A 14532-nucleotide genomic window follows, 5' to 3' on the forward strand; every position below is an offset into this window, starting at 1 on the left:
TCGGTGCTCCTCAACTTAACACAACCTCCTCATTTGGCCTCTTTTAGTCCCTGTTCCTTCCCTTCAAAAGTGACTCTGGACGCAGGGACGTCGCCCTGATGGCACTTTCTACCAGACGAACCCAGCTTTGCCTTAATCTAATCTAATCTTCGGCAATTGACACTCCTCGCCCTGATTCCAGCGCGGCTCCAGTTCAGTGACACCTCCGGTCCGGTCCCGGCCACACAGGCACAAACCGACGCTTTTTTTTTCACTCTGATTGCCGTGACAGAATTGAACGGAGGCATGTTTCTGTGTGTGTGATTAAATTAACCTGCACGATCTGCTGAGCGGAGCCTGGAGGAGAGGGGGAGGAGGAGAGGGGAGAGAGAGAGCGAGAGAGAGAGAGAGAAAGCGAACATGAAGGTAAGAAACGTCCTCCCGGTTCAGATTAAAGTCCCGAACACAGACTCACAAGTTAAATCAGCGCATTTGGACCGCTGACATCCATCCACGTTGTGTTTTTTTTGCCTATAGCAGTGCAGCAGCTGTTAAATTTACAAGCGGACGCTGTCAGATTTGCCCGATAGTGTGTGTGTGTGTGTGTGTGTGTGTGTGTGTGTCTCTGTCTCTCTCTCTGTGTGTGTGTCTCCCTCTCTCTCTCTCCTCTCCTCTCCTCCCTCTCTCCTCTCTCTACAAGATCACCACAGCTCTCAGAGCATCACTGTCCAAATATCCCGTCAGCCGTGCACATCGCCTCAGACTTTCACAGACTCATCACTGCATCCCCACGTTGCTTCTCCATCATCATCATCACACACACACACACACACACACGCACGCACGCACACGCGCACACACATACATACACACACGCTGGGCTGCTGCTGCCTAAACTAAGCAACCCATATTTATTAAAAAGAAAAAAGTGCAGGTGTGCTGCTGAACCTCAGTCGGGTCAATGTATATAGACGCGTTCAAACGGATCCTCTTTGAAAGGCTCAACTGCTTGAAGAGAATGTGTGTGTGTCAGCGCCAAGGCAGGTCAGTATGGTGGGGTTTTTTTTTTTTTGCCTAAATGTGAGAAATTTGAGAATGTGTTGTGTGTAATCCAATTGTGTGTGTGTGTGTGTGTGTGAGAGAGAGAGAGAGAGAGAGGGGAGAGAATGTGTGTGTGTGCATGTAAACTAGTCAGTGAGAGGGAGTGAAGGATGTGGGTTTGTGTTGATGGAGGCAGATCTGAGGGATAGGAGTCATTTTTACCGATGAAGTTTAGATTTGTTGACAGCAGGTGTGATTATGTGTGTGTGTGTGTGTATGTGTGTGTGTGTATTAACCCTGGACTGGCTTTAAAAAGTTAGTTTAGACCCTTTTTTAAAATCATTTTTTTCTAACTTTTTCAAAATGTGCCTGTACCTGACATCCATGTCCATTGCACCTGAGTCCATTTAGCCATCAGACTGACTGTCAGGTTGCACTCATGTCGTTCAGGTGTGTGTGCGTGCATGTGTGCACGAGTGCCTGTCAGCTGTGTGTGTTTGTGTGTGTGTGTTGCTGCTGTTTGTTCAGGGTGTGTCGCCTGCTCCATACTTGTTTTGAAGTGTTGGATGTGTGTGACCCTGGCTGAGTACTGTGCGTCGCTCTGGGTTTGGAGAGCAGTCAAGGTTGCGCTGTTATGATTATGAATCATTAATTTGCTGGAGAAGAGAAGAGGAGACATGTGGTGTCGGAGCGTCCACACATGCTGCTCTGTTTGTCCTTAGTCTGCTCATGTATGGGCCCGACACCTGTTTTGCACTTTAACTGAAGGCCTTTCGGTTTTATTCTGCATCCTCCCCTAAGCTCTCGGCCCAAGTTTCAACCACTAGTAAGTGGAAATGCATGTCGACGCAGGAACATGACTTCGCTCTCGCTCTGCTAACAAGAAGGGAGGAGGACGGAGCGAGGTGCATCTCTCCTCTGTCGTAGTAATGCATGTCATCTGGGAGTTGTTGATTGTCTAATTATGTACCTCCTGTGTCCTTCGGCATCATGCATATTCATGCTGCTGTTTTAAGGTGTGGTGAAAACAACTATGAGTGTGTGTATGTGTGGACTGTGTGTTGTGTGTGTGTGTGTCTGTGTGTGTGCAAGGCAGTTTACCCTTGACAGGGCAGGGCTACGCAGGCATATTCTCCCATCTGTGGTCCAAACCTTTGCTCCCAGCCACTGCATTTGGATTCTGCAGTTGTAGCCGTGCTCTATTCTTAGTCCTCAACAGTTCATGTGGAGTCTGATATAAAATTTCACCGCCACCAACAGCAACATTCCCATGCTGGAGCCGCGCCGCTCGTTTGCCCCTTTACAGTGAGATTCAATTTGGGGTTAGGCTTAGCCGCCGTTGAGTGGTTAGACTCTGACTGAGGGTAGCGAATCAATAACTAATCAATGATAGTGTGTGTGGAGTCACAATTTACACAGTGCCATATTTGAAATGTCAAGACGGCGATGAATCCATGTATCCTTGAGTCAGATCTGAGTTGGACAACTGGGATCAATATCAGGTGGTGAGACAGGCAGCAGGAGCAGGCGAGGGGTCACCTTCACCCATCCCTACTGAATCAGCAGTATCTCTCTCTCACACAACACACACACACACACACACACACACACACACACACACACACACACAGTTGAAGGACTGCTTAGGTTACCAAGCTGCGACCTCACAAAAATGCTCATTATAGTGGACTGAACCCTCCTCCTCCTCCTCCTCATGAATAATTCATTTTGTTATTACGATTTCAGCCGCTCTTTCATAAGGTTACCGCTCCCTCCTCTGTGTTGATTCTTCTACTTTTTTCCCCCCCCAGTTTCCCTCTCAGGCTGGCAATCGGCTCTATTTTCCGTCCTCTGTTTTAATTTCCCTAATTTCTCCCGGCTTTCTGCGTCTCCCTCTTATCCATCATCTTTGTTGAGAAGCTGATCCCCTCCGTTTAATTAAACTGCTCTCTCTTCCTGATGAGGGCTCATCTCTGATTGCGGCGAGGGGCTGTAATGCATCCTGGCAGATTGAGTAAAGAGGACCTGTTGTTACAGTGGCACTCCTCAGAAGAGCAGAGTGTACACACAGCACTGCCCTGTGATGCCATGACCTTGATCCCGTGACGTTAAAGGTACCAATTCCCCCAAAGGCAGCATCACTCAGCATCACTGTAAGGTGATCCTGCGTGGATGGATGTCACTTCGCTGCTCGACAGAATTATTTAATCTTACACTAAGTCCCTTTGAATGCACACAAGAGAAGCTTTAATAACATCACACACTGGAATAGGTTTTGGGTTTATAGATGGCGTGCAGAGAACAGTGAATGTCCCTTTTTTCATCTCATGTTTCCTTATCAGCTTTTTGATGTACAGAGTGTGTAAAAGAGCAAATAGTTTCCTTGTGTGTATGTGTGTGTGTGTGTGTGTGTGTGTGTGTGTGTGTGTGTGTGTGACAGAGGGAGATACGTTGTGCGTTTCAACCCACGAGCATTTAATCTTTTATTTTTAAATCTGCCACTGCTGTCTGTTTTGTGTCGAGCAGTCGCGTGCCCTAGATTTGAAAGCGAGCGAGCACCGCGGCGCTTTAGTCTGCACCCCATGTCGCTCGCGCGGTTTGGTGTAAATGTTCGTCAGGAGAGGTCAGGGCACAGATGTCAGACGAGACGGAGAAAGTCGCAGCCACTGTCCGCCACTTCCCCACGTCTGTCAGTTTGGATGAGTTTAAGGTCCCCGGTTATTTAAGATGCCTTACTTGTTTGACCTCCAGCAGCAGCAGCAGCACCCGTGGGAGGACGCTGTGAGATTAGGAGCAGCGTGCCTCACCACAGGTCAGAATGAAGAGATGATCTCGGCGCTCGATGTGTCCGATGGGTTCACGCGAAGGGCTTGTTGTTCCTCGTCCGCCCGCACTTTGCACTAAATACCCCCAAATAGACAGCAAAAGTCAGACAGACGAGGATTTTTCATTACGTCATTTTTGTTTTTGATATCATCAGTGGAAGTGCTTGAAAAATGTGATGATGCTAAGCTGAGATCAAAGCTGTTTTATACACTATATTTAAAAAGATGAATGCACATACTAGAGCTGATTTGATCAGTTAATTCACCAAAGATGAATCTGCAACTATTTCGATTGTTGATCAGTTGTTTACGTCATTTTTAAACATGCACTGGTTCCAGCTGATCAGTTTAGTTGCGGATTTGCTGTTTTCCTCTGTCTTATGAGACATTAACTTAAAATTAGACAAGTAAAGATAAAACCTTGAACTATAAAACATTATGATGGACAGTTAACGCAATATACATATCTTTATTAATCGATTATTCCCGAAATAACACTGACAACAGACTCGCTGATTGCTCTCTGTCCTTATGTTGATTACTGCTGTGTTATATAATGAAAACCGATAAATATAAGTCAAAAAATACACCAACAACTTAATTTAGTCGTTAGTTGCAGGTTTAGTCAAATGCTTTCCTGTAAAAATATATATGTTTTCCTCATATTAAAGGCTGCAACTAACAATCATTTTTAGAAACAATTAAAAACTAGTTATTTATGAGTCTTGATTATTTCTTAAGTTTATATATTTTAATGGAAAATAGTTGGAAAAGCTTGGCCACAAGTTCCAAGAGCTCAACATAGCATTATAAAATTGATCAACAGGCCAAACCATTGTCAATTAAATCGATTAGTCGACAAGTCAATCAACGGGAAAGTGATCAGCAGTCAGCTATCTTGTTAATCAATGAATCGTCCTGTCATTTGTCAAGTACACAAATGCAGAGCAGCTGCATGTTTTTGAGTTTTGGACTTATTGGATAAAATACAACATTTACATTTTGTAGGCTTCATAGATAAACTGATTAATTAGAAATAAAACCATCATATTGATCATTAATGAAAATATTATATAGTTGCATCCTTAATTCATTCTACAGTATCAAGAAAGAAAAGCAGCAAAAGCTCACACATGCGAGAAAATAGTTTGAACCAGAAACTATTTTGTAATTTTCCCTTTTCAATGATCGATTGTCCAAGTCGTTGCCGGTTAAAGGGTACTTCCACCAACTTTACACATTAAAGTGTTTTTGCGGGGGACGATTATTGCAGATGTGAAAAAAATATTGCTGCATGTAATCTGAGGAATTGCCTCCAGTGATGTCACTCAGTGGCTAAATTGCATTGTGGGAAATTTAGGTGCACTTGAAGAGCGGTCCACTGGTCAGACACTGTTTGACTCATTATGGACAGTAACATAAGAAATGATCAAAACCGATCCAGCAGAACCAGAGATCTTTCACACATACTTCTTCATTTTCACAACCTGGTGCCTACATTACCCACAATGCTCTCATCACTTCCTCCGGAGCCACATAAAGGCTTTACATATTTTCACATATGCAGTAGAACTCCCCGAGACCTCTAAACAAACACACTTTGATGTGTAAAATTGATGGACGTACCCTTTAATCTTCTTTGGATCCACTAATGATCAGAATGACTTCAGCTCTTGTGTTATTTTCATGCCGTCCGCTGCGTGTTGATGACTGCTCTCTTAAAGTTTAACGTTGGATGTGCAGAACAGAGCACATGTTCAGTAACTGTATTATGTAACCGTCAGTCATGCTGACTCTGGTCTGGCGTTTGCAGACTTATAAAGAACCTCAAGTTGTTTACTCACTGCGAGGGCCTGCAGAGAGACCGACAATCGGAGCGGGTCGGCATTCTGGTCACATTCTAGCTGACAAAACACACAGTCAGTCCATCAATACTCTCAGAAATTCACATTTAGGAAAGACAACTCTTCACTGCCTTGAGCTTCCAGCGAGCATGCATAAAATACCAAATAACGTTACATAAATTCATCGAGCATTCTAGCTGAGCTAATTGAACAGGCTAATTTCATTATCGTAGACCTCATTTAGAGCGGAAACAGAATGTGGACAACAGAGCGAGCGTGGCTCCACCAAGTCCAGACAACGGAAGCTCTTACAAGAGCAAGCCGACTCGTGTAGCGCAGAGAAGATGCTCGGTGACATGAACATGTAGAATCAGATGAACCGGAGTTAGATTAGAGCACCATCTCACTGCGAAGGGGTTGATTGTGGAAAAGTTTCGCGCCTTTGCAGAAGTTTCACAAACTCCGGCGTGGTCAAAGCCGATTATGTCAGAGAGCGATCTACCAGCTGAGAGACGGCTTTGATGGGGATGAGGGCCGGCATCTAGATAGACATCAGGAACATGGGGAGAATCACGAGAGCTGACAGACACCGAGAGACCGGAGAGCCTCACTGACGTTATTGATACAAGGGGAACGGTAGAAATAGGTGTGGAGCTGCCGAGATGAAGGTGAATGTCACGGCTAATGGTGGTGCGGCTGAAGAATTGTCTTTAAGTGCTGTTTCAGAATGGAGGTGTGTGCTCCCCGGACCTCACCCTGCTGGATAAATCTGTCGAGACAAGATGTTGTTGTTTAGCTTTGGCCAATTAAATTATTCACTTGGTCTAATTGATGTGTTTTGCTCCCACCCCACCCTTTTTTTCCCCCCTCAAGGTCTTTCAAGACGCTCTCCGCCCCAATGTCAGCGCTATTCCCTCATGTCCTTGATGCGTTCCTTTAAGTTGACTTTGAATTATTGAGCTCTGTGGCAAAGCTCATCTGTGTAACTTAAATAAATTAACACCCTGGAGATCCAACCTGAAATAACCGCTCGGTTAATTTGTCCTGTAATAAAGACGTTTTGTTCTATGACTATGAGCTGCCAGCTGTTTTTTTTAAACTAATCACTGGGAAGAATTTTAATAGCTTAGGACCGGGAATTTTAGCACCTCTGCACCATACGGTATTATTACAGTGCAGCAGTTGGTGTATTAAGTTTGTTAAGATGAAGCTTAAATTACAGTTTGACTCTGTTTTAGCTGAAAAAGATGAAAAGATAACAATAAATGTTCGCTGGCTAAAGAAGCGTGAATATTCAGCTCTACATAACACAGCGGCGCAGCTGTTTATTCTACACACCAGGTCATGATAGCCTTGAGTACTTACCATCTGATTTAAAAAAAAATCTGGTGAGAAAATGAAAAGACATCCTCTAATAATAGCAAAGAAGTCAAGAGGATGTGTGTTTTGCCATTGACGGATCGCTGTGGTTTGAAATTACACTGGAGGGGCCAAAGTTGCAAGCTGCAGAGATCCTGAGCAGGTCGCTGCTGGAGAGGAAGTCAGTGAAACTGGATATGTAGTGGTCAGCTCTTTCCTGACCCAAAGGTCAGAAATCTCAATCGAGCATTCTTTTTATAGGGTTAGATATCCTTGAATCCGTATACTGTGTCCTCTAGTAGTTATTGTGTTTGGCTCTATGTAATTCAACTGGAGTAATATAAGTGCTAGCGGCGTGAGGGCTTAAGGAATCCCAATATCAGTCTGTCCATCACCACCATTAGTTTTCTTTATTGAAATACTTCAACAACTATAGAGCCGACGCTTTGACATTTGGTACGGACACGGTTCCTGTTGTCCTCGGTTAACCCTGAAGGACAACAGATGTCATTATGTGCTGCCATTGACAAACAAACAAACAAAAAATTATTTATTTATATAAATGTATTCATATACTAGTCTGTGATAATCCATCATCATATGTTCCTCTCATTTTATCTATTGTGAAGATAATCTAGCATTTCTGGGTAGTTTTTACCCTAAATAATTAGGTGTAATTTTATGGAAATGAGGCCTAATCACCAAAAATTGTGGCAATGGGTTGGGAATCTTATGGGATTAAAGGTGCAACAGATAATTAAGTGAACTTTGGTCTGGTCAGTTTTGACCTGTGATGACAAAAGATGCACGGTTTAAATGAAGACGATATAAAGGCAACATTTCTCCGATACTGTAGTTTAAAGGTGGCAGATATGGCCAAACATTATTATCATGATGTATTTAATCCCAAATCTGGATCCACTATCTAATCTGCGTTCTTTTTCTCAATTTCTAACTGTTCTGTAGACAACAGCCAGAGCTGAATAACCAGTTAATTACTCCATTTGCACCATTGAAACAGAATAATGCACAAAGAATCTTTCTCTCTTTTGGCACTGATCCTAATGAGCCATGCTGCTGGCTATCACTCATGTTGTTTACAATATGTTGACCAATCAGCAGAGCCATCTACTGGTTTTGATCATAACTGAAAAGTAGATTGTAGACACCTGAAGAACTATCCTGATCCAGAAATGTCAGATCGCCTACCACTACTTTAGTTTATGACCAAATACCTGCAAAAGTAACGGCACTCCCTCTTCTTCTCTGGGATAATTAGCAAATGTTAGCATGCTCACACTCCCAAAAGGGTCTTCAAACTGTTTTTTTCCAAGGCCCCCTTAGTTGAACTCATTCCACATATATTGTATAAAATTCTGTTGCATGTCAATCTGGGCCTACAGTTAAATATAGGGTTGACTGTAGTGCCATGTATCAACAAGTCAGCAGCAGTCGTCGTAGCATGGCTAATGTTAGCCGCGTTAGCCTCAACATTTTTTTAGCGGTGGATTCTGAGGTGGAGGGTATGTCAGAGATCCATCATGGCTCACTTGCATGTCAGTGCATTTTGGATAATAATACAGGTAACTGGCCAAAATGTTTCAATTATACGTCCTTAGTTGATCAGTTTGGTTAGCTTGCTCACATGATCATTGCTGATGTGTAAATGAAATGCTTGTTTTTTTACATCGCTGTATAATATGTTGGATTCATGTTAAGAATTATTTTGAAAAACATTGAACTTTCAAATTATTATCAAGCAATAATATAGTAGTAACTCTGGGGGACCCGCTCGTGGTCACGGAGCCCCTGTTGACCCAGGCACTAAATTAAGATGGTGAACATGCTAAACATACCAGCATATTAGCATTGTTGTGAGTATGTTAGCATGCTGACTTAGTATCACTGTCAGGGAGGCACGATGGGGATTGTTTTCAGACAGTTATAAATAATTACCTTCTTCTAATGTTAATACTCTTAAGATAAACAATAATTTGACATTTTAGTCCCTAACCTGTAGATTAAGCGCACCTGAGGGTAAGAAAGGCTACGATGCTGTGAGCAATGAAGGAGGATTTCATATTCCGCTTTAATTGCTGGACATACATCTGGATGTCTGGATGCAGGCTCAAGACATTTTAACCTACTCATCCGTTCACAGTCACATACTGAAGTTCAGTATGACAGCTTAAATTATTCCAAAAGCTAAATCTAGCCAACATTACATAACAATTAAATCCTCTGCAGATTTTCTAATTGTTACCTCATTTTATCCACTGAATTACACAGAATTGCACGGCTGTCACAAGCACTACATTCCTCCGCAGCCTCGGTGGCGAGTAGCACAGTGTTTTAAGTGAACACAGTAAGACGAGCGTGCAGGGCCGGTTTGTAGCATCAACACCAACAGCAGAGTGAGTGCAAAGCAGTGTCAGGGTGTGTCTGCGGCGGGACGTGTCCAGGCTTCAGCAGACCTGACAGGCTGTGGCTCATTAAACCCCCATCAGACGCGGGAGGTCAAGACAACAGCCACAGCTCGGGTGGCACACTCTGCCTCCATGCGCATAATGTAGACACAGTGCGACAGCGAAAAGCCCACCATAAGAGTGGGATAATACCACCCGACCAATCAGATCTTTCATTTTCAGGATTTTTAATCATTACTGCCAACTGCTGTGAAATTCTGAGAAATATTTAGGTGGAGCACAAAGAGACTAAAGGCTTATAGAATTGTTATGCAGGAGTGATGCACATGGGAATATACTGTGTATGATTAGATGGGGGAAAAAAAAGTTGATGCTTCTGTTTTTGTTCTCTTTTCACGACACGCTTAATCCAAGTTGTGTTTCTGGGTTTTTCATGTGTGGGCGGATGGCTGGATGGCTGGCTGGCTTCGGGAAAAAGCAGGTCGAGAATGTTGCTGCAGAAGGTTTCACAGCGGGGCGGGGAGGGAGGGACTGGGGGCACTGCTTGGCAGGGCTGGAGGTGACAATTTCAGGTGGAACCATGCGGGCGTTAATGGCACTTTGTCTTTGATTGCAGTTTGTTTAATTTGTTTAATCATGCTAAAAAAAGCGGTGACAATCATTCCCCCCTTTTAACCAAGACTGAAATACAAGTGGTGTGGGTTTTTTTTGGGTTTCTCGATGTTGTGATGACCAGCACGCCCGTTCCCCAAACTGTGACTCATGTCGCCCGAGCCGGAGTCCTGTAAGGTCAAACCAGTGAGTCCTACGCTAACCTCAGGCTGTGTGGCGCCTCTCCATCTCCATCTGACCTCTGTACTTTCTCTTTATCTCTTCTCTCTCAGAGTGTGAGACAAATAAAACCCCCACTCATAATCCGAATGTATTTCATAGTAACACATTTCATTCTCACCCTGTTTCTGCTTCTTATCTTCTAATCTCTCACTCTCTGCCTTCATCCTCCTCATCTGTCCGGCTCTGCGTAAAGAAAAAACACCAGGGACCCTCTCTTTGGGCCGAGAGAGGATTTCTGTCCGATCTGCCTGTCGAATGACCAGTCGAGTGGAGGGGATTAGTTATATCCTGTCCTTCTCTCACTCTTTAAAGCGGTCTTATTAGGCCTGCTGGACCACAGGACCCAGGGTGCCCCCGCTAAGACCGTGCTCGGTGGTGCATTCAGGGAGACCCTGTGCGTGTTATCCCCACCCAGCCGACACTGGTCATCATAGTCACACAGTCTCTTAAGAGGATTGGGTCGTGGTGAGGCGATGTGTGATTGCTAATGCCCTGACCACAACAGACCTTGAGATCAGACCGGTCAGTTAAGAATACTGTGTTTGAGCAGGTTTGTTCAAGCAAATATGTTCCAAAATTAGTTTAAAGGAATTATTGACATTTTTAGAAATAGGTTTGAGTTGTTGCCCAGATTTGGATGAGAAGATTGACACCACTCTTACATCTGCAGCCACAGGACTGTTAGCTTTGCTTAGCATAAAGACCTGAGGGGAGGGTGACACAGCTAGTAAATAGCAACATTGTGTGTATTAAAAACAATCTCCATATGGACGTGTTTTTTTAAATTATTTGTTAACAATCAACAGACAGCTGAGCAGGACATTTTACAGTAGAAAATCAGAGAAGTACCAAACAGTCACTTCCGGGGCTTTAAAATGAAGCAATGCCGCAACGCCATAAAACTGCAGTTCCTCCTACGGCCACTTGGGGCTGGCTTCAAAAGTGAGTCATTCCCCATTGAGCCCCATAATAATATGCTCAATTTCACAGAAGACACAACATGTTTACTGGCCTGGATCAAGCTAGGTTTTAGTCTCTCTAGATAATTTATCCATTCATGACAACTGTAACTCACTCATTATTAACTTAAATTAAGCTTTAACGTTAAGTCAAGGGTTTGGCAGCTTTGAGTGTTAAAGAAGCCTCAGCTCCAGCATGCTCCACCTCTTGGCCCATATTTGACCTCAGTTTTTACCAGATTAAGACACTGCAGAGATGGCGATAGCCAGAACCACCACACTGACCATCACATCTGCATAGCTTCTGGATGATGTAGCCCAGAGAGACATATGCCACCACAGAGGCTAATTTCCAGTTTAGCCCACCCTTAACCAGAACGGGAAGAAAGCAATTTCATGGTGCGGTTCTTCTATACTTGTATAGAACTGGTATTGGACTGAATGGCTCACAATCTGAAAGTGTCACGAGTCATTTTAGCTGCTTCCGTTTCCAATTTAAGTACACAGTTTGGGCCAGTGTTCATCACATCACGTTTCAATTACCCAATTTCCCCACTAATTAAAATTGGCTTCAAAGCCCAGAACAGTTCCTGGGGGTTCGGTTCTCTCTAGTTTCCAGTCGCTATGTTAAAGTAAACTAACTGTCTCCAAACTCCAGTTTTATTTTAACCGACAGACATCAGTGGTAGCTACCTTCTCATCAAACTCATATCAAAAACGCGGACGGACATGTTCCCCGCTATGCTAAACTACTCCTTTAATACGGAGCTTTGTCTGTTATATAATCTACATGTCATGTTTGTCTTTTGGTTTCTGCTCCCCTACCTTTCTCTGTTGTCCTGTGTGCCAAGGTGACAGTGCTGCTCTGATAATGTCAGAGGTTCTCTCTCCCCGGACGTCACAGCTGTCAAGTCACTGTCGACTCAAACAAGTCTTCACCATGTCAGCTACATCCTCAGCCCACACTCATGCACAACACAGCTGCTCCCCAGGAAACACGTTACACGTTATTTCCAATACAGCTTCGCCTTAAGACCGGACATTCTATCCGAAACTGAAGCTTTCGTCAGTATACAAAACGTGTCTTTCCATGCTGTGACTGAGCGGACGATAGGAGGATGTGTCCTGGAGAATGCAGTATGGGAATAAAAAGGGGTAATTAATCATTGTGCTGAAAAATCTATATTTGTGTGAAAGCATCGTTCATCATTGTAGATACAAAAACAACACGGGGGCCCACTGTTCAACTGCAGCTACAGGTTTCTTAGCTTTCCTGCCGAGGCGTTCAGTGACCCGTGCCTTCAGCGAACACAAACTAGATTTTCCCATGTGACTGGAATGTCCACAAACTACTTATCTTGTGTGTTTACATGAAAACACAACGTCAGCCTGCAGCAAACGTGATGACCGTGGGGGAACGTCTCTGTGTCTTTTGGTTGACACGTTTGCTGGGGTGTGTTTGCATTAAACAAAGACGCGGTTCCCATGATGTGTTGCTCCCGACGTCTCAGAGAAAACACCCAAACTTGTACAGTTGGAATTATTCATGTCTTTTTTTACACGCTCTGATGTGAAACGCTGCAACTCCCCAGGCCTCAGACACTGACAGCCGACAAAGGTTAAATAACAAAATAACCTTCTGCGTGAAGTCACAGGATCGTTCCCCAGCTTGTTATGTAATTGACACTTTCTTTTCTTTCTTGTCTCACACCTTCTGCTCACCCTCCGATCCTGTTCCCTTTCCCTCCTCAGCTCGTTCGCCATGTCTAAGACAGCGGTGAAGAAGCTGCACTGGCGCTCCAAGGTGCAGGACAGCTTCGTCCCCTTGCTGGGATCGTCGGGGGAGCTGGGGATCGCCATTGGTGGAGGAGCAGACTATGGAGAGTTTCCTTTTGTCACGGCGGCTCCGGGGGGCGGACTCACAGTGGGCGATATCATCCTAGAGATCGGGGGTACACCCGTTTTAGGGATGACGTTAGGAGATGTCCGTGGTGTCCTCAACTCCTGCCCCCATCCTATCCGCATCAAAACTGTGTCACCAGGTATGACTCAGCACGATAACTCACCTCTCGATAACTCACCCTGCGGCTCTTTGTTTCGGTGGATGTGTAAATAATCGCCACACCGAGTCGAGGTGTGAACACAGACTGCGAGGCATTTATGTATGACACCCAGCCCAGTGTAATGCATCCAATCTTTGAATTCTCTCCTGAACTTGTTGCTGTTTCTGTTGCACACCATTGCACTCACTTCATCAGAGCACAAACAATCTGTCACGCCGGTTGTACAAGCTGTCCTCCACGACAGTCTCGCTCGACAGCCCTCCTCTGACTCTCACAAGCCAAATCAGCGGCCCGGCGCTAATTTGCACGTGTCAATTAGTCTGGATATGTCAAGGCGATTGCTCAATATGTGGGCAGTTGGGGGGGGGGGGGTCATATTTACGGATGACACATGACAGCGGTGTGGCGATATAGCCGTCCGTTACCGGCAAGGGGCCTTGATGTTTAGAGCAGGGGGCTGGGGTAACGGATGTCTTTGTTGGCTCTGAACGGGGCGATATGTCACCAGAGTGACACCTGACCACAGCTCCCGATGGCCTTGCTTGCCAGATTGATAGCTGATTTGGCCGCAGGGGTGTAAAAGGGGACCTTTGCTCCCAGTCCCTCCGCTGCTGGTCGATCCATTATCATTCCTGAGGGCTGCCTGGTCCTTCCTGGGCAGCTTGGCTGCGTGTAGTGTGGACAGTGATGGATGAGCTGATACCGCGGGCTGCTGTACCACACCTCCTCCTACACCTCCCAGTACTACTACAACTCCCTGTGCTGCAGTCCTCAAATACAGGACACCAGGGTACTCTCCTCAGAGGCGGCCGGCAGCTTAAAGGTTTTAGAACGGTTACTGGTGGCTCCAGGGGCAAAAACAAAAGAGTAGTGATATAATCTATTCATGAAATGTTTATAAATCAAAGTTTCCCTTCAGTTTTTTTCTGACAGCACAGCCCCAGAACAGTTTCTCTTCTTAGAATTGCTATTAACCTTGACATCTGACTGCCTCCATGGTAGCCTGTATGGGGTGTGTTTGCACAGTGTGGAAGAGATCGGCTCAATCTTCAACCCCCCCCGTCCCTCCTGGGATCTACACAAGGGGGCCTGAAACTGTCGGAGTTTATTACTACAGGGGCATTTAAGTACATTGTTAAAGAAACATAGTACCAAAATGGCACTCCTGGTCTGTGTGAAATCACTTTTGAAAATTGTACATG

The 14532-nt window shown here is 44.7% G+C and overlaps 1 protein-coding gene across 5 annotated transcripts in view; it reads left to right on the top strand.

Moving 5' to 3' along the window:
- The window catches only part of magixb (MAGI family member, X-linked b), a 51740-nt gene continuing 37208 nt past the window's right edge, over nucleotides 1–14532 (top strand). For 3 of the 5 annotated variants that reach the window (XM_030423119.1, XM_030423120.1, XM_030423118.1), the window contains exons 1-2: nucleotides 690–1023; nucleotides 13020–13309. In XM_030423119.1, coding sequence (XP_030278979.1) covers nucleotides 941–1023; nucleotides 13020–13309 — 373 coding nt within the window. In that variant the 5' untranslated portion in view covers nucleotides 690–940. Of the gene's footprint in view, nucleotides 406–689; nucleotides 1024–13019; nucleotides 13310–14532 lie in introns of those variants that run through there. The other 2 variants (XM_030423117.1, XM_030423116.1) reach the window with 2 other exon arrangements.

Source organism: Sparus aurata, chromosome 7 (genome assembly GCF_900880675.1).
Source record: "Sparus aurata chromosome 7, fSpaAur1.1, whole genome shotgun sequence".
NCBI lineage: Eukaryota > Metazoa > Chordata > Actinopteri > Spariformes > Sparidae > Sparus > Sparus aurata.